This window comes from Nycticebus coucang, chromosome 7 (genome assembly GCF_027406575.1).
Source record: "Nycticebus coucang isolate mNycCou1 chromosome 7, mNycCou1.pri, whole genome shotgun sequence".
In the NCBI taxonomy this organism is placed as follows: domain Eukaryota; kingdom Metazoa; phylum Chordata; class Mammalia; order Primates; family Lorisidae; genus Nycticebus; species Nycticebus coucang.
In genome coordinates this window covers 83,797,365-83,817,369 of record NC_069786.1, presented here as the reverse complement: position 1 = coordinate 83,817,369, position 20,005 = coordinate 83,797,365, and the positions used below count along the sequence as shown (strand labels likewise).

At 36.4% G+C, this 20,005-nt stretch overlaps 1 protein-coding gene across 1 annotated transcript in view; it reads right to left on the bottom strand.

Annotated features, from left to right (window-relative positions):
* FAM171B (family with sequence similarity 171 member B) overlaps positions 1 to 20,005 on the bottom strand; it is a 73,716-nt gene that overhangs the window by 9,738 nt on the left and 43,973 nt on the right. The window contains exons 2-5 of the mRNA XM_053598132.1: positions 15,694 to 15,927; positions 11,561 to 11,653; positions 7,245 to 7,403; positions 329 to 499 (exon numbers count right to left, since the gene is read on the bottom strand). Of these exons, the coding sequence (XP_053454107.1) occupies positions 329 to 499; positions 7,245 to 7,403; positions 11,561 to 11,653; positions 15,694 to 15,927 (657 nt within the window). The remainder of the gene's footprint in view (positions 1 to 328; positions 500 to 7,244; positions 7,404 to 11,560; positions 11,654 to 15,693; positions 15,928 to 20,005) is intronic.

Here is a 20,005-nt window from a genome sequence, read left to right as displayed (position 1 = left end):
AAAATAATTTTTTTAAAAATGTATTTTTGCCTCAAAATGTTGGGTGTATTGAAAAGGCAAGGGAATGTAAATAAATGATGCTATTTTATACCAATTTAAAATAGTTTAACATAATAAATTGTACATGAACCTTATGGATATCCTGTATGATGTATTGGCCTCATTTCCCCCATGGCTGTATTAAAGTGAGGCCAAAGATCATTGATAAAGTAAATAAAATAATAATATTACCGAAAAACTACAGCTGTATCAAATTTAAGATAAAATACTCAAATATTCAAAAGAAATTTTTCAAAAGATTGAGAATATTTTCACTTAGCTCACATACCTGTATCCATATCAAATGTCCAGGCAGGAATGCGATCCCCTGCACTTACATCATTTGTATGTAGAAGGGGAAGAGAAACTTGAATAGAGCCATCCACCTTTAACTCTTTTCCTCCAGAATATATTTTCACACATATTGCAGCAAGAGGAGTCAATTCAATGTTTTCAAAACCTAAAGAAAAAAGAGTTTATTAAAATCATATGTAAACAGAGATTGCAGTTGCCTAACAGATTATTAACTAAAATATCTAGTTCCTCTATTTCACCCAAGATTATCCATCTTAATATAAAATAGCTATACAACCTAACATGGTACGTCAAGGAATGAGAAAACAAGAACAAACCAAACCCAGAGCTAGCAGAAGAAAAGAAGCAGCAAAAATCAGAACAGAGAAGAACTAAATGAAACAGAGACCAAAAACCAATACAAAGGATCGATTAAACAAAAAATTGATTCTTCAGAAAACTAAACAAATTTGATAAGCCACTAGCTAGACTAATCCAGAGAAGATCCAGATAAATCAGAAATGAAAAAGGAGACATTACTGATAATGATAATGATAACTGATACTACAGAACTACAAAAGATTACCAAAGACTAATATGAACAATATGTTCACGAAATAGAAAACCTAAGGAAATGGATGCATTCCTAAAAACATACAACCTCCCCAGACTGAACCAGGAAGAAACAGAACTCCTGAATAGACTAATAATGAGTAGGAAGATTGAATCAATAATAAAAAACATCTCCCAACACAAAAAAGTTTAGATCCACAGTTGATTTTACTAGATGTACAAAGAAGAACCACTCCTGCTGAAATTGTTCCAAAAGATCAAGAGGGAAGGAATTCTCCCTACCTCATTGTACAAAGCCAATGTCACCTTGACACCAAAGCCAGGATAAAACAAAAACTACAGATCAATATCGCTGATGAACATAGATGTAAAAGTCCTAAACAACATATCAGCAAACAGAACCCAATACCACATCTAAAGGGTAATTCATCATAATCAAGGGAGATTTATCACAGGGATGCAAGAATGGCTCAGCATATGAAAGTCTGAAAGGTAATGCATCACATAAACACATCATCTGAATAGATGCCAAAAGAAAAAAAGTATTTCATACAATTTAGTATCCCTTCATGATAAAAACTCTTAAAAAACTCAGCATGCACCTGTGGCTCAAGGAGTAGGGCGCCCGCCCCATATACGAGAGGTGGCTGGTTCAAGACCAGCCCCAGCCAAAACTGGAAAAAAAAAAAAAAAAAACTCGGCATAGAAGAAACATACTTCAAAATAATAAAAGCCATACCTGACAAACCCATGGCCAACATCATACTATATGTGGAAAAGGTGAAAGCATTCCCCTGACATCTGGAACAATACAAGGATGCCTACTTTCACCATGTCTTTTCCACTTAGTACTGGAAGTTCTAACCGCATTTCTATTCCAGTTAGTACAGGAAGTTCTAACCACAGCAATCAGTCAAGAGGAAGAAATAAAGGGCATCCAAATTGAAAAAGAAAAAGTCAAATTATCTCTGCTTGCTGACGATAGGATCTTATACCTAGAGACCCTAAGGACTCCTCTAAAAGACTCTTAGATTTGATAAATGAATTCAGCAAAAGTCTGAAGTTATGAAATCAAAGTACAAAAATGAGCAGCATTTCTGAACCACCACCACCATACTGAGAACCAAATCGAGAACACAATCCCATGAAGAGTGCATGTGGGAATACTTAAGGGAAGAGTCATATCTTGATGTGCTTGCATTACTAGTAATAATGATTTTATAAGCTTAAAACCAATATTCAATTATTAATTATTAGGAGATGAGAAATTGAATTAGGAATAGAATTGCAGAGAATGGATGAGGGAAAGCAGGATGAGGAGGAGCATCCTGATTTGGAAGAAATTTCCTGGCTTTCAGTGCAAAACGCAAGACCTATCACTTGAATGTTCTGAAGACTGGCTTGTTAATATCCCCCCTCCCTCCACAGCTGCCACGCCACTACGGGCTATAGGCCTTGAAGCTGTTCTCTGCCAGGGCGGGGCTGTGTACTCCCAGAGAATGCTTTCTGAAGAGTTAAGATTGTGGAATCTTTAAACTTTGTTGAACATAGTAAGAATTGCTTCAGACCAGATAAGGAGGTGAAATATCTCTTTTCACAGTGTCACCTCAGTTTGGCCAGAGGAGTCTACCTGTCTGGACACAAGGCTTTCAGACTATTAAAACATCACATCTATGATGTGTGACTGTGGGTTGGCTAGGGTTTTTTCCTTAACGTCAAGCTCCTGTTTACCTTTTCAAGACTCTGTTTGTGTTAATATTATAAATACCTTTTCAAAATAAAAAAAGAGCAAGTAAATCCATATAATTAACATAGTTAAAGAATTAGTCTAGTTAGTAGAAATGCAAGTGCAAAAAGAACCACGATGGAATTGTTTGCCTTGTCTTTATGAGATTTAGGATTGTAACACTGATGTATGAAATAAATACAGAGCTAGCCTGATACTCAGGGCGACACACTAGAAGCCTCATGAAGAAGGGTGTGCTGCCTTAAAAACAATCTCTTTATCTATTATTCTCTATAACTTTCCCAATAATTTTCCATCGGTCTCACTCGCCCCACCAAGGCACTAGTAAGACCCAAAGCGTGCTTGGGCAGGTTCCCCAGCAATCCCATTTACAATAGATGCAAAAAAATAAAAATAGAAATAAGGAATAAATTTAATTTAACCATACAGGTGAAAGATCTCTCCAAGGAGAACTACAAATCACTAATGATAGAAATCATAAACAACACAAGCAAATGGAAAAATATGCCATGCTTATGGGTTGGAAGAATCAGTACTATTAAAATGACCATACTGCCCAAAGCAATCCACAGATGCAATGCAATTCCTATAAAAATATCACCCTCATTATTCCAGAATTTAAAAAAAAATTCTAGAATTCATATGGAACCAATGAAAGTGCCTGAATGGCCAAAGCAGTCCTAAGCAAAAGGAACAAAGCTATAGGCATCACAATATCTGACTTCAAATTATACTACAAGGCTATAGTAACCAAAACAGCATGAGACTGTACAAAGGTAGACACACAGATCAATGGAACAGAATACAGAACCCAGAAATAAATCCACATGCTTACAGCTAACCGATCTTTGACAAAGTTGACAAGGACATACATTGGGAAAAAGACACCCTTTCCAACAAATGGTACTAGAAAAATGGGACAGCCCTATGTGGAAGAATGAAACTGGATCCCTGTCTCTTACCATATACAAAAATTAACTCAAGTTGTTTTAAAAACTTAAATGTAAAACTTGTAACAATAAAAAGGGAAGAAAACCTAATAAAAATTCTTCAGAACATTAGTTTAGGCAAAGAATTTATGCCTAAGACCCCAAAAGCAAAAGCAAAAAAAAAAAAAATGAAAATAGGTAAAATAGGACTGGATTGAACTAAAAAAACTTCGGCACAGCAAATGAAATAATAGAAAAAGTAAACAGACAACCTACAGACCGGCAGAACATATTCACAAACCATGTGTCCAACAAAGGACTAATTCTAGAATCTATAAGAACACAACTTACCAAGAAAAAAAGAATCCCCTTAAAAAGTAAGCAAATGATGTGAACATTTTTCAAAAGAAGATTTACAAATGGCTGGTAAATATATGGAAAAAATGTTTAATTTTTCAAATTAAAATCAGTGAGGTATCACCTTACTCCCATCAGAATGGCCATTATTAAAAAGTCAAAAATAACACGTTGGTGTGCATGCAGTAGAAAGGAACCACTTATGCACTGTTGGTGGGAATATAAGTCAGTAAAACCTCTGTGGAGATTTGTTAAGGAACTACAAGTAGATCTAGCAATCCTACAATCCCACTACAGAAAAAAAGAAATCATTATTATCAAAAAGATGCCTTTACTTGTATGCTTATCACAGCACAATTCACAATCACAAACATATGGAGTCAACCTTAGTGCCCATCAAGCAACATGTGGAATAAGAAAATGTGGTGCATATACGCGTATATACTATGGGTATTACTTGCAAGAAGAATTAAGTAACGGTTTGGGAGTACCTTGGATGCAACTGGAGGCCACTATCCATGAATGGGAAAATAAATGCTGCATGTTCTCAAAAGTGGGGGCTAAACTGTGGCTACTTAGGGCACACAGAGTGGTATAGTGAACATGGGAAACATAAAAGGGAGGAGGGGCAGTGCATCTTGACAGGTGTAAGTTAGAGGCCACGGAACTAGAGGGCAGTAGGGGGAAGAGGCCAACAGGGGAAGGCTCTGGAAGCCACAGAAAGGAGTCCTGGTCATCATGACTGCTGTCATCCAGCAAGTCTTCAACTATCAGGGCAAGTATTGGCTTATTGAAAAATTCCAGTGAAACAGAGATAATGAGCTGTAATAGATTACCTGGAATATGAGGATCAGATGAGCAAAGTAATGTCATACATATTGTATAGACTAGCACAATGGTTAAGTAATTCATTGTAAGCACAAATTAAGTGTTACATAATTTGTTAAGTAAATATAATATGTCAAACTGCTTAGTAAATCCAGTTGGCTGGTTTTCTGAAGTGGCTGCTTTAATCCCCCCTCTCAGCTCTATGTAGTTAGTGACTTCACAAACTGCCACGATTGATAAATCATTTCAGATACAGCCAACTTGAAGAAGGAAAAATGAAGGATGGTTCAAGGGGGGAAAGAGACTGAAAGACGATGAGAAGGAGAAAATAGAACTCCATAAAGAACACTTTTACACTCACAGAACGCCAGAACTGTGCAGTTCGACAGACTGGTCACCAGCTGCATGCGGCTATTTAAATTAAATTAAGCTCCTCAGTGCCACATTCAAAGAAGCAGGTAGCCATATGTAGCTAGCAGCTACCACAGTGGACAGAGTGGAGAAGAATATTCGCATTTGGCAGCACTCCTGCATAACTTTCGTAATGATACAGCATTCTCAGGATAATCAAAACATTTAATAAATAACCTCAGGCAGGTAGTGAGGAAAGCTGAAGGGCAGAGCTCACCAGGACTCCGTCCCAGTGAATCTGATGAGTCTCGTCGCTGAACACCCTCCAGCACAACACGAGCCTCATCTGTGAGAGTGGGAACTGATACCATTCTTGTAAACGCTTTTACTTTGCACATCCTACAACTGACATCTGGAAAATTTTGGCAGGTGTCTTATATTAGCTTCCTCAGGAATCAGACTTGTGTGCAAGTAGTTTATCTGGGACGTAATCCCAAAAAGCACCTCCCACTAAGGAGTGGAAGCAAAATACAGAAGAAGGAAGGAAGATGACGCAAAGGGTGTATCATTAAGCAGGTCATCCCTGTGGCAGCTCCAGCTCAGGCCCACTGCGGACAGAGCTGGCTCAGAGCTGTCCCAGCCAGACCAATTCTTACGGGTCATTGGTTTTACCTTGCCCCAAGTGAAGGCCATGCCTGCTTCAGGACTAGGGAATGCCCTCAGGCAGGCACAGATGTGTAAGTAGAGAAACACAGGTTTGTTAAGGAAGAGTGGAGGTCATCTGGCTACGCACCCGTAGCATTAGCTGCAGAAGATTTAAAATGCATACACACACACACGCCAAAAACCTTATCTAACCAAAATACTTACTTGCCCTTATTACTCTCATTTCTGGCTGCTCCTAAGAAGGAAGGAACCAAAAATTTGACACAACTGAAGCCATCAAAATTACAGATTGTCTGAGGTGATTTTAAAATAGTAAAATTCCTTATGGTACAACAAATGGTAAAAGGGGTGGAAGAAGTGTGATATACAGAAGGAATATAGAGTCTATTTAAGGGGGGGTTATTCATTAATATATTTTAAAATAAATGTACAATTCTATTATTCTCTTAACTTTTATCTCATGACAGCTTTGTAAGTATATTAGAGCTGTTAACTCTGGAATACATAGAGAGTGGAACCTCCATAGTTGATCACCTCCCTACATTGACCACACCTCAAATTGACCTAATTTTCATGGCCTGGCATGCACCACCTGGACCTGTCAGTACAGTAGGCCTGGTTCCCTTATGTCGACCACTTCATTACAGTCCCCTGGGTGCTCAACTTACAGTGAGTTTACTGTATTTTCAGGGTCTGTATTTTTCTCATAGAGAATAACAAATATATATCAAAAAAAAAAGCTTACCCCAATCTATAAACTTTAACTTCTTTATATCTCAAGCACTGAACTTCTATGAGTTTGATATTAATTAATATAATGAACATAAAATTATGAAAAGACATGTATAAAATTTAAATCAAATTTTGATTTTTAAAAGTATTTTTTTTTTTTTTTTTTTAGAGACAAGAGTCTCACTTTATTGCCCTAGGTAGAGTGCCATAGCGTCAGAGCTCACAGCAACCTCCAATTCCTGGGCTTATGCGATTCTTTTGCCTCAGCCTCCTGAGTAGCTGGGACTACAGGCACCCGCCACAATACCCGGCTATTTTTTTGTTGCAGTTTGGTGGGGACTGGGTTTGAACCTGCCACCCTCAGTATATGGGGCCAGCGCCTTACCCACTGAGCCACAGGTGCCGCCCAGTAGTTTTAATTTGTACAGTTACACAATAATTATTTACTATACTTTGTTTAAGATCCAAAGTTTACTTGCTTTTTTTAAAAAAATTAATGGAAGTTTCAATTAATTTGAAATAATTTATGCCAAGTAGTTATAACCTTTTTTTCATTGTATAAAAGGGAATTTCTTAGAAACATTTTAACAACTAGATTTGCTTCAGAAGTTTCATGTATTCTCTGCAGCTTATGTAGTAGATATCAAATATTTAATAGCTCATAAATATTTGAAAGATTTATGCAATTTTTATAAAAATGGTTACATTATGCAGAAGTTAGATAATACCTGGTTTATTGAGAGTAATTCCAGTTGTATACAGAAAATTGTCCACTTTCAAAAATTGTTGTAGAACTGTAAGATAGCCAGTAACGTTGCTAATGTGATGGTTGTCAGGAAGTTTAATTAAGGCTTTTGAAAACTGAACACTTGGTTGAGATTTGGCATCTGGAAAAAGGAAACCTCGTTAACAAATAGAAAAATGCCCATTAAGCATAGAATCTTTGGAACATTTTAGTTTAAAAGAAGCAGTTGTAATTAATTTCCAAACATCAGTAACATCTCATGTAATCATTTTAAATTCAGAACTAAGGAAGAAATGTCCCTTTCCTTAGGTTACACAAGGCACACTTGTATTACTTGATTATGCTACCCAGAATTTCCTCACCCATTTTTGGGTTTCACTCTACAAAACACCACAATGACTGTTTTTATCCCATGTGGTTCATTTGGAGTCTCATTTCTGTAACACTAGTAGTGTTGATGGTACATACCAGAACAGGCTTAAACCAATTAAAAGTACCTCATTATTCACTTAGCCACGTGAGCTGCTCATTGACAGGCCTTATCCCAAGCACAGTTAATGAGATGCACTGTGAGCTTTGCTTGGACTTCACTGGGGGAAGGCTTGCTTCCCCTCTCCTCCACCCCCTTGCTGGATTTTATGTGAGCAGGTTACATCTGGGAGTTGCAATAACCACCTTGTGACCAAAAATGGAAGCTCATTTGAAAATCGAGTGCAGAGTTGATAAAACCAGTTTTCAATTATTTCTACTAAAGTCACGACCAAGCCATTATCTATCTAAAGTTGGTCCTACTATATAGACTTATCAATTATTTGAGAAATAAATAAATGCTTCCTTTGGGCCTTAGGTAGTTTAGGATTGGGTTTTCAGCCACTTGCAACAGAAAGTGTCCTTGACATTTAGCCACATACTTAAGTAGGTACGTTTCTCTGTTAGATAATTAATCATGCATTCAAAGTCTTCCAAATACAAGGCACTCAACTTATAAATATTATCTCAGTAGCTTCATCTTCTAATATTGTCAAGTGAGAGAAATTGTCTATCTTCTAATATTGCCAAGTGAGAGAAAAACTAGAATGAAACCAATTTTTAAAACCGTAAATATAAACTACTTCACTGAGGTATATTTTGCCTGTCAAAAAAATAAAAAATAAAAATAAATAAAATTTCTGCAATCAAGGCATTTTCTTTAACAATTCAAAGATCAACACATAAGTCCTTAAAACTAAAAATTATCACAAACGTCAGCTTTTGATTTGGATTTTAGTAAGATAACTAATAAAGACAAAAGTAATCAGTTAAATTATTAGAATGAAAAAAGTATCAAATTTTAAAGAGGTGCATGACAATAACTGAAAAAATAACAAGAAAATATTGAGTTTATTTTTTATGTGTGAAGCTAAAATAATAATACCTAAAAAACAGTTAAGAAAAACAACACAATTAAAATATATTCTTGTTTGGTTAAATTGTTCAAGAATGTAATCTGATGCCTTCTCATCACTTGCAGGTACAACTCAGTCTTTTAAAATGTGGCTTAATTATGTTGAAGATACAAATTTCTTTCAACTGAAAACACACACACTAAGTGAAGTATCTAGCTGAGCTTCTATAAGGTTTTGTACATTCCTAAAGTTTCCAATTTCTCCTCCTCTTATATTTTCATTCATACACAGGCCTAACACATTTTCATTGTACAAACTGAACACCTTCCTGATAAAGTATCTTATGGAGGTTAAGAAGGGAGACACATTTTTGGAGACAGGATCTGTCTGTGTTGCCCAGGTTAGAAAGGAGAGGCATTATCGTAGCTCACTGTGACCTCACACTCCTGCACCAGTGATTTTTCAAATGATATGCTGAGAAAATTTTTAGAGATCATTAACTGAATTATTTACAAAAGAAGTTCAAAGTAAGTATATTCTTTTTTATTTTTTTTTTACTTTTTTTTTTTTTAATCAATATAATTTAAGTGTGCCGTGGAAGTCCATAGGTTCAAGTGTGCCATGAGATTAAAAACAAGGTTGAATAACACTGTTCTGGGCTTAATCCGCCTGCCTCAGCCTCTCAAGTGGCTGGGACTACAGGCATACACCACCACACACAGATAATTTTTCTGGTTTTTGTAAAAACAAGGTCTCACTATGTTGCTCAAGCTGGCTTCAACCTCCTGGCCTCAAGTGATCCTCCTGTCTTGGCCTCCCAAAGTGTGAGAGTTACAGGCATGAGTCACTAGGCCCAGACAAGAAGTGAGGATATATATCTTCTAAAAAAGATTGGACATCAGAATCATCCATCCTTCCTTGTTTTGCCTTATAAATCAGTTATATCTTAGGGAAATGAGGTGGTAGAAAGAAATGACCTGAGAATTTAAGGGGTTTCTCAGTGTTTTCAAGGAGACCTACCAAGGGACGGCCAGTAACTGTCCATACAAATGAGCACCCACCATTACTTGGGACAGTGGCAAAGGAGTAGTATAGGACAGTCTCACACTGATCCATTTCATATACACCAGCAGAAACTCAACTTCTAATGGGGTTTGGAAGGTCCAGCAAAGAGTAGGGATGTGTCAAAACCCTGAAGATGTATGTAGAGAACCCATTTACATTAAGGCCCCAGCAGTGTGAAACACAGCTTCTCTCTGCAGACATGTGGTTCCTATTTACTTTCTACCCTTTCACACACAACTTCACATACACTGATGCCCACTGAGAGGTATGATTTGGAAAGAAGGAAGAAGCTATTTGCCAAATCTCCATTTACCAGGAAAATCAGTGCCTCAAAATTCTGCCAAATGTTTTGGCATTTCAGGCGCTAAAGATTCTACAGCCTCACTCAGTAAATTATTACAAAATTAATCAAGCCCTAGTTTAATTTTTTCCCAATAAACAGTATTAGGTTTTCTGGTTTAATAAGTTAGGAATAAGTAACACAGCATCTAAAAAGGAAAAGAACTTTCACAAACTGTTCTCTTCACCATAACTCTCTTACTGGACTCTACTTTGAGAACTTTCTCACTTTACCAGTCATCCTCATTATTCTTTAAACCTAAACCTTAATTTACCAGCACAAAGTGAAAAAGCAAATTATCTTTTTTTTTTTGGCCGGGGCTGGGTTTGAACCCGCCACCTCCAGCATATGTAGCCGGTGCCCTACTCTGTTGAGCCACAGGTGCTGCCCCAAATTATCTTTTATTTTTGAGGCAGAGAGTCTCACTCTGTTGCCCAGGCTAGAATGCCATGTCATCAACCTAGCTCAGAGCAACCTGAAACTCCTGGGTTCAAGTGATCCTCCTGCCTCACTCTCCCAAGTACCTGGGACTACAGGCACCCGCCTGCCACAGTGGCCAGGTAATTTTTCTATTTTTTGTAGAGACCAGGTCTTGCCCTTGCTCAGGCTGGTCTTGAATGACTTATCTCAAGGGATCCTCTGTCCTTGGCCTCTAAGAGGGCTAGGATTACAGGGGTGAGCCACTGCATCCAGCCAAATTGTTGTCATTTACAGAAGTGTCACATAATTACACAGTAAAAATCACAGAATTCTGAGGTTCCTTCTAAGTACCAATTAACAGGTGTGGGGAGGTGAGCTAAGGATGGAACTACCATATCTGCAGTTGGTAAAGCAGAATTGGAGGACACAACTTGAATCAACAGGTTTTCTATACTCTTCCCCTTGGGATATGCAAGTGAAGCAAATCATGTCTGCCTACTCCGGGGTCTCCCCACACAGGCAGCAAGATCAAAAAGGAGGCAGAAATGGAGTCAGTCTGCAAATTAGGAGTCCCAGAGGTCTGAGCCACCTGCGCTCTGCAATTTTTCCAATTTCACCCACCACTGAAGCCCAGTAAGATGAATGACTTAGAAAGGACAGAGGCTTCTTCCAAGACAGGTAATTCCAAAAGTCAAATATTCTTATTTGGGAGGCTAAAATAGTAAAGAAAAATATAAAAATAGCTACAAAAAAAAAAAACCCACACTATTAGTTTGATAGTAAAATACAGAATAGTTAACAGTACTAATCTCTGATCAATTTAAATTTTTCCCAAGTTGTATGCCTGTAGTCCCAGCTACTCGGGAGGCTGAGGCAAGAGAATCGCTTAAGCCCAGGAGTTGGAGGTTGCTGTGAGCTGTATGAGGCCACAGCACTGTACCAAGGGCCATAAAGTGAGACTCTGTCTCTACAAAAAAAAAAAAAAAAAATTTTTCCCAAGTTGTAATTAACATGGATTCGTTACTGAAGTACAGTTATGTAATAATAACTTTAAGTGTTTACTTACTAAGTAAGAAGTATTGTACTTACCAGCTAATTTTCCAGTAATTAAAACAGTGTCTTCAAATAGCCATATATTTGCTTGGCTTTGTGGCAACAGTGAAAGTGTAACTGACGAATATACTGTGAAATAGAGCATAATTAAATATTTTATTTAATGTGGGAAATAAAACTGGGACAAATATAGCTCTGCAATAGTAAGTCCTAAAAAGTGGGGGCGGGGGGAGAACAAACTGCTTGATGGAAAGAACAATTCAAAACAAAGGAAGAATGAATATAAAATATGATGGAGGAAAATAAATCATAACTAAGCGAGAAGAAAACACTGGGCATCACTTTTTTTCACTAATCTTTTCTATTTCATATAGTAGTCTGTACCAAGGTGACTAATGATGTTTTATATCTAACTCCAGATATAAATGATCAAGTGAAAGGTTTGAATAACACTATGCTATTCCACGTAACTGTTATTACTTTCTTTTTAAGACTTAAAACATTTTTTTCTTGAATCCATGATTCAAGGTTTTCTAGATACAGCCTACATCCACTCTTTGTTTTTAACTCCCACGTAAGAGCACAGTGCTTTTCTGCACATGGTATGGTTTGCCAAAAGGACTCTCAGTTGGCATAAAATAGTTTAATGCACAAAATGATTCACAAGCAACCTTTAGTAGTAACACAGGATGGAGTGAATCTGCCTAAAAAAGTAGGCAGCCGAAATAACTGGTGGGATGAGTAAGTACAGATCACCTGAGAGACAAATTATTTCAAGATTTGGAGCAACAAGCTGGAGCAAAAGAGTATTTTATAAGCAAGAACAAAGCAACCAAACTTACTGATCTTGCGAAAGCAAAGGAGGTGTTATTCAAAGCACAAGCTCTCATTTAATATCTCTCTTCCTATGCTGCATACGTATTTAAAATTAATAGACGTAACATCCTCAAACCTCTTAAAAGAAGACAAACCTATTTGCGTGAAAATATTTTTCAATATTTTCAGATACTGCAAAGAGCTTTAAAAAGGATAAAGTACAAAAAGTATCAAAGATGGTTGGCAGGAAAATAAGATACGCATTTTTTCCTTGCACAGAAAAAAAAAGAGAATTATGAAATGCAAGCCTAATTTCAGCTTCTGAATAAGTTAACATTTAGACTAACAGACTTAGTAAACTGTAGAGGAGGTGGTGGGGTCGCAGCTAGGACCTAAGGTGGTAAGAAGTAGAGCATTATCACATATTTGGATACTTTCTCAGTCACAGGTAGCTTAAGAGGGGCAGCCCTGACAGCTTTTCAAAGGCTTTTCAACCTGAGGAGAACCTTTCAGAACCTCAGCAAAACTAGCATTCAGACTTCTTTTCACTTAAAAATGTTTCTTACCATAAGAGGAATGTAATACCAACTTTTTTGAAAAAGTTGAAGAATACTGAAAAGAATAAGAAGAAAATGACGGACACTGCAAAACCACCACAGAGATAACCACTAAAATATTTTAGTACAGCTCTTCATTGATTTTTCCTGTGATTCTTTTAAAAAGCTAGTATGTTATTGGTAGAGAGAATTTTTTACCCTGCTCTTTTCACTTAATAACATAAGCATTTCTGTCTCTCAATGAAAACTTTCATAACATTTTAATGGCACGTATTTTTTACTCAATCACTGTGCTAAAATTATAAATTTACTATGTTTCCATTTCACTATTATTGTAGTTTTCTAGGGATATGAGCACACTGAGAAATGATAAGAGTTTGATCTTCCTTTCTAATAGCTGTCCGTTTTTTTGTCTATTACTATCTTTTTTTCTGTGATAAGAACTACTACAATGTAAAATAACATGGACACCTGTGTTCTATTTCTTAACTTAGTAGGACCAACTCTAATATTTTATAGTTACATATGATTGTGTAACATTTACCATGTTAACCTTAGGGATATCTTTGCTGAGCTGGTTTTTAAAGAGCTTTTGCTTAGGCACGGACAGTAAATTTATAAAGTGCCTTTCAGACAGCTATGTATTACCACATAGTAGTTGTAATTTGTTCTATTAATATGATATGTAGAGTTTGACACATATTTGATACATTACAACCCTGTAAAGAAGAAAAAAATTCCACTTTGTCTTGAAAGAATGCTATATTTAAATAATGATGAGATTCTTTTTACTGTTATGTTTTAAGATTTTTGTACTTAGGTCAGGTGTGGTGGCTCACGCCTATAATTCTAGCACTCTGGGAGGTGGGTGGATTGCTTGAGTTTAGGAGTTTGAGATCAGCCCAAGCAAGAGTAAGACCGTGCCTCCACTAAAAAAATTGAAAACTTAGCCAGGTGTTGTGGCAGGAGCCTATAAGTAGAAGGCTGAGGAAAGAGAATCATTTGAGCCCAAGAGTTTGAGGTTGCTGTGAGCTATGACACCGCGGCACTCTACCCAGGTCGACAAAGTGACACTGTCTCAGAAAAATGAAGAAGAAAAAAAGATTTTTGTACTTAGGGTTATAGGTAAGATTGGTCCATAAAGGCACACACACGTGTGTGTGTGTGTGTGTGTGTGTGTGTGTGTGTGTATGGGAGAGAAAGAACATTTAAAATTTATATTACTTTTGTTAAGTCTTAAGATCAAGACTTTCTAGTTTTGTAAAATGATGTGTAGTACTTTTCAGATAATCTTTGAATCTGGTTATTTGCACCTAGAACATTCTATCCAGTAGTTACTGGTCTACATCATTGGGTACCAATATTATCATTTATCAGAAAATTGCTCATTTCATTAAAATTTTTAAGATCACTGCCATCAAATTTGATATAGACTTCTTTCACGACTTCTTTAAAACTTTCATTTCTCTTCTTTTGTGTTGTTTCCTTCAGGTGTGTACAACTTACCAGAGTGTGAGGGATAACTTGCTTTTGATTTCAAAGGCTAGCATTTTATCAATTACCTATTCTGTATATTTTCCAATATATGCCAAACCACTTTTCTTTATTATTTTCTTTTTCTCATTTTACTTGATTTCTTATTTCATTACTTTTTTGTTTATTGAATGGATAGGTGTGCTTAATTTCGCTGTCTTTTGAAAAAATTAAATCATTTAAACAATGAATTCACTTCAAACATATCCCTGTTGTGATTTTCTAGTTATGACATTACTAAAGTTTTATTCATGTCACTCATTACATTAATTCATTTTCCATTTTATTTCTCATTCTAGATTTAAATAATTGTTCAAGAATTCAAGTGTTTTCAATATAAAACCAAATAAAACATTTAGAATCTGAAAACGAGAACCACCATAATAAAAAAAGAGAGAGACTAATTACCTAATGTATCACCCTTCCAATCAGTCAGACTTGTACGGTGTTTCCTAGAACATCCTTCCCAATAGCCTGTCAGTGATTCTGAGTCAGACCAATCCTTTGTTCCCGTGTCTCCTACACTCACCCTACCTTTCCATTCCCTCTCATTTTAGGCTTCTGTTACAGTACACCAAGAGCACTCACTGCCACAGCTCCTTAGCCAGGCTCCCTGAATCCATCTACCCCTGCTGCTGTGCTATTCACTTTACACTTTTCAGTAAATCCAGTTCTAGAACATAAATCTAACCTGTTTGTTTCATGCTTCTGAGAACACACGTTTATCATCTGGCCCCACTTTATGTGGCCTACCCTACTTCTCACTAGCCCTTTGGGCATGCAAATCCTACCATCGCCACCAGCAGATAAGCTCTGTACAGAGCAGAGCCCTTGTTCAGAATTCCTTCAAGGTGATTACATTAAGAAGGCAGAGGCCCTGTAAATGGGCTCTTTATAAAACAGGCTCCATTCTACCAAAAAATGACACAAAATGAGACACAAAAATCATCTCTAAACCAAAAAGTAAGCCTACACCCAACACTAAATCTGCTGGCACCTTGATCTTGGACTTTACACACTCTAGAAATGTAAAAAATTTCTGTTGTTTATAAGACACCTGATTTATGGTTATTTTGCCATAGCACTCCGAACAGGCTAAGACAATGTTCTCTTTAAATTGGCACCCCCTTCTAACATTCCTATGTTGACTTCACTTATAGGCACTCTCATTTCCAGCTTAATATATTCCAGATAAGATATTTCCCAAACAGAGGAAAAAAACATTTATATTTAGTGAATACAAAACACTGTTTAAATGCTTACTTGGCATTCTTCCGGTCTTCCACGGCAGAGGGGTCAGCACGTAGCCATCTTTGTAAGCGATAATAGTTAAGCTGAGTCCTAATTTATAGGGTACTTTTATCAACACTGCACCATTGCTTTTAGTTACCGTGGAATTTGTCTTCGTGTAGTTTATAAACACTTCTACCACTGCTTGACTCAAGTACTGACGACTAATGATGTCATTCACCTGGACTTTCAGCGTAAAGACAGACACTGGAAAAGAAAAGGGCAGAGAAAGTGCAGCGTGTTATGTCCTGGACTGATAAGTCACTATACTTGAAACGTCATTCGACATGTCTGAGTAGCAGTATAAAACTGTTGTTACATTTAGCAAATGCATATTTATGGATGGATGAAAAAAGAGGTAAAAACATTCCAACTAATTCATTATTCTTCCTAGAACTAAATAAACTTGAATATAGTCAAGCACAACATAATGACTTTTTAGTCAACAAAGGACTGTATATGACAGTGATTCCACAAGAATATAATGGAGGCCAGGTGTAGTGGTTCATGCCTATGAGCCCAGCACTTGAAAGGCCAAGGCGTGAGGACTGGTTGAAGCCAGGAGTCCAAAGTTACAGTGAGTTATGACAGTGCTACTATACATTAGCCTGGGTCACAGAGCAAGATTCTGCCTTTTAAAAAATACTCCTGTTGGCTTGGCGCCTATAACTCAGTGGTTACGGTGCTGGCCATATACACTGGGGCTGGTGGGTTCAAACCCAGCCCAGGCCTGCCAAACAACAATGACAACTGCAACCAAAAAATAGCCAGGCATTGTGGTGGGTGCCTGTAGTAAGAGCTACTTGGGAGGCTAAGGCAAGAGAATAGCTTAAGCCCAAGAGTTTCAGGTAGCTGTGAGCTGTGACACCACAGCACTCTACCAAGGATGGCACAGTGAGACTCTTTCTCAAAAAAAAAAAAAAAATATATATATATACACACACACATACATACACATATATTCCCGTTACTTAGTGGTATCAAAGCTATCATAATATGTCATGACATAAAGCAGTACAATGCATTACTAATACATTTATGGTGATGCTGGCATAAATAAGCCTACTGTTCTGTAGGTTGTATAAAAATATAATTATGTACCACACAAAATAATTGATAATAAATGGCTGTGTCACTGGTTTATGTATTTACTATACTATATTTTCTATCATAATTTTAAAGTATAGTCTTTCTACTTATAAAAACAAAGTTAACTGTAAAACAGCCCTAGGTAGGGCCTTCAGGAGGTATTCTGGGAAAAGGCACTGTGATAGTGGGAGATAGTCCCGTACGTGTTATTGCCCTGAAAGATCTTCCAGTGGACAAGATGTGGAGATGGAAATCAGTCATATTTATGATTCTGACCTAAGCTAATGTGTATGTTTGTATCTCAGTTTATAACATAAAAGTAAAAAAATTAAAAATTTCTAAAATAGAAAAAGCTTATCAAATAAGGGTATAAAGAAAATATTTTGTACAGCTGTACAATGTGTTTTAACTGTGTTATTACAAAAGAATCAAAAAGTTTTTAAAAAGTTAAAAGCTTATAAAGTAAAAAAATTATAGTAAGCTAAGATTAATTACTGAACGAAAAAAGTGTATCCTCTGTGCACAGTACAGTGTTTATTACATCTAGGTTAACAGACAATAATGAACGTTCCCTTCACATTACTTGCCTACCACTCACCCACTAACTCACCCAGAGCAGTTTGTAGTCTCCTTCAAGCTCCACCCACGGTAAGTGCCCTATACAGATATACCTCTTTCTTTTTAATTTTTTATATCATATTTTTGCTGCATCTTTTCCATGTTAAGATACATTTAGATATGCAAATACTTACCACTGTGTTACAACTGCCTACAGTATTTAGTACAGTAACGTTTTTCACAGGTTTGTAGCTTAGAAGCGATCAGCTATGCCATGTAGACTGGGTGCGTAGTAGCCTGTATCATCTCGGTTGTGTAAGGACATTCTGTGATGTTTGCACAACAGAGTAATCACCTAATGACGGATTTCCCAGAATGTATCTCTCTCATTAAGTGACACATATTTATTATTAATAAGGCATGATGTTATTACTCCATCTTTTTCTAGCAATTAAAAGAAGAAAGAAAAGCAGTGAAAAGCAGAAAGACACAGGTTCTCTCTTTAAAAAAATACTCTTTAACTTTGTCTCACTAATTCTAATGCTTTCAAGTCAGGAAGATTTAATACTAATTCCAAATGTAGTCAAAGTTTTTAGAATGAAATGCCATTAGTGCATGGCTCAGTATTTTGTTCTATTGTCTAGAAAGAAGAGGATGTTTTTCAGTTCCAAATACCAAGAATCTTTCTCTAAAATATTGAAAAGCAATGTCCATTGATTATATAAGAAACTAACATAAATTAATAAAAACAAGAACTAAAGCCAATTTCTACTTAAAGCTCTCTGTCCCTACTTTTCAAGAGTAAATCTTGACATACATTCATGGATTTACATGAGATAATGTCCACTTAAAAAACAACTTGTACCACCATCACTTCTCAGCCTTTTGGCTAAGATTAAGTGTAGAATTTGTACCACCCTGAAAATGCCTTTGCAAGCATATACCACATCTTTGCCAAAGATACTTTCTCTTCCCCTGCAAATGGGCTCTGCATTCTTTCAAGGTCCACCTTTGTAATTCCCTAGATATATGACCTTCAGTAAATTATCTTTCAAAGTCTGTTTGCTCATTTGTAAAATCAGGACAATAGCAACTACTCTAAGGTAATGAAATAATGCAAGTAATATGCTCATTACAGGCTTGACTGTTAAATGATGATTAATAGTAAAAATTATTACTCCATAATTAGAGATGACTCCACAAACATTAGAGTACACGGTGATAAGAAATACCTCATAAGCATTGATTGCACTGCTATTCATTTGCATAAACCAACCCATTATTACTCAAGATAATTTTTACCAAGAATAGCACGTCAGATAAAAAAGTCTCTCAACATTGCTACCAAATTGTCATTAGGCCTTGTCAGTTATAACTTTGTTAAACTGGACCATAAGTTACTTTTGGCTCATAACAAAGACACTTTAAACACAAACAGAACCAGCATAATAATCGCCCAATCCTGGGGAAAGCACAATCTACCAGGCTAGAGAAAAAGCATAGCTCTGATCCTTTCAAAAATACAAAAATGAGGTTAAATGTTAAACAAACACTACACTCTGTGTAGATTCAGACACAAGTGTCTTTTCACTATATTTCTTCTTTATATATGATAAAAAAAAAAATTTTAACCATGATATGAAATAAAATGTGTTGAGGGTTAATGAGCCAGGCATTGTGTTCATTTTTACAAGCATTATTCCACTTACTCTTCAAAAAGCCCTGTGCATCTTACAGGGGTATTTGCGAAACTTGGTAAATGTAGAATGTAAATGTTTTGGCACAGTAACTGAGATAACGCCAGAAAGGCTATGTTAACCACTGTGATAAAAATGTGTCAAATGGTTTATGAAGCGAGTGTATGATGCCCCATGATCATATCAATGTATACAGTTATGATTTAATAAAAAAAAAAAGCCCTCATGGGAGAAATACTATTGTTTTCTTCATTTTACACATATTGGTAACTGAAAGTTAGAGCCATGAAAATTATCATGGTTAATCCACAGTAAATGGGGAGGGAGGAACAAGACAGAAACTTGGAACTATCTCTCCTCAAATATTATGCTCATAAACCATTGGAAATACATCCACCTGAACATATTCTTTTTTTTTTTTTTTCTTTGGTTTTTGGCCAGGGCTGGGTTTGAACTCGCCACCTCCAGCATATGGGACCGGCACCCTACTCCTTGAGCCACAGGTGCCACCCCACCTGAACATATTCTTAAAAGTAATGATAGTCCCATTTTAAAGTATGGAGATGGGAGGAATTGATAGAGAAATGGAAAGAAAAGAGAGGATTCTATTCTATCACACCTGAAGATGAGGTTCCACTAGTTAGTTTTAAACTATTAACCTCTTGAACAACAAATCATACATTTCAACTGTATGACACGTATTCAACTTGGAAGAGATTCCAAGACAAAATATACATTAACTGAAGTTTTTCTATACCTAAAAATGCGTAAGTCTTGTAGAAGGTCAAATTATTTGTGAGAAGTCATTGCTATCATTACTTTAAAGAGATAAACTGAGGAACTTCCAGTAGTAAAATTTAATTAAGTCTTCAGCCTTAACTCCAACTGTTCCTCAAACAATTCAACTTTTTCCCTTCATGTCATAAATCCAGTCCATCACT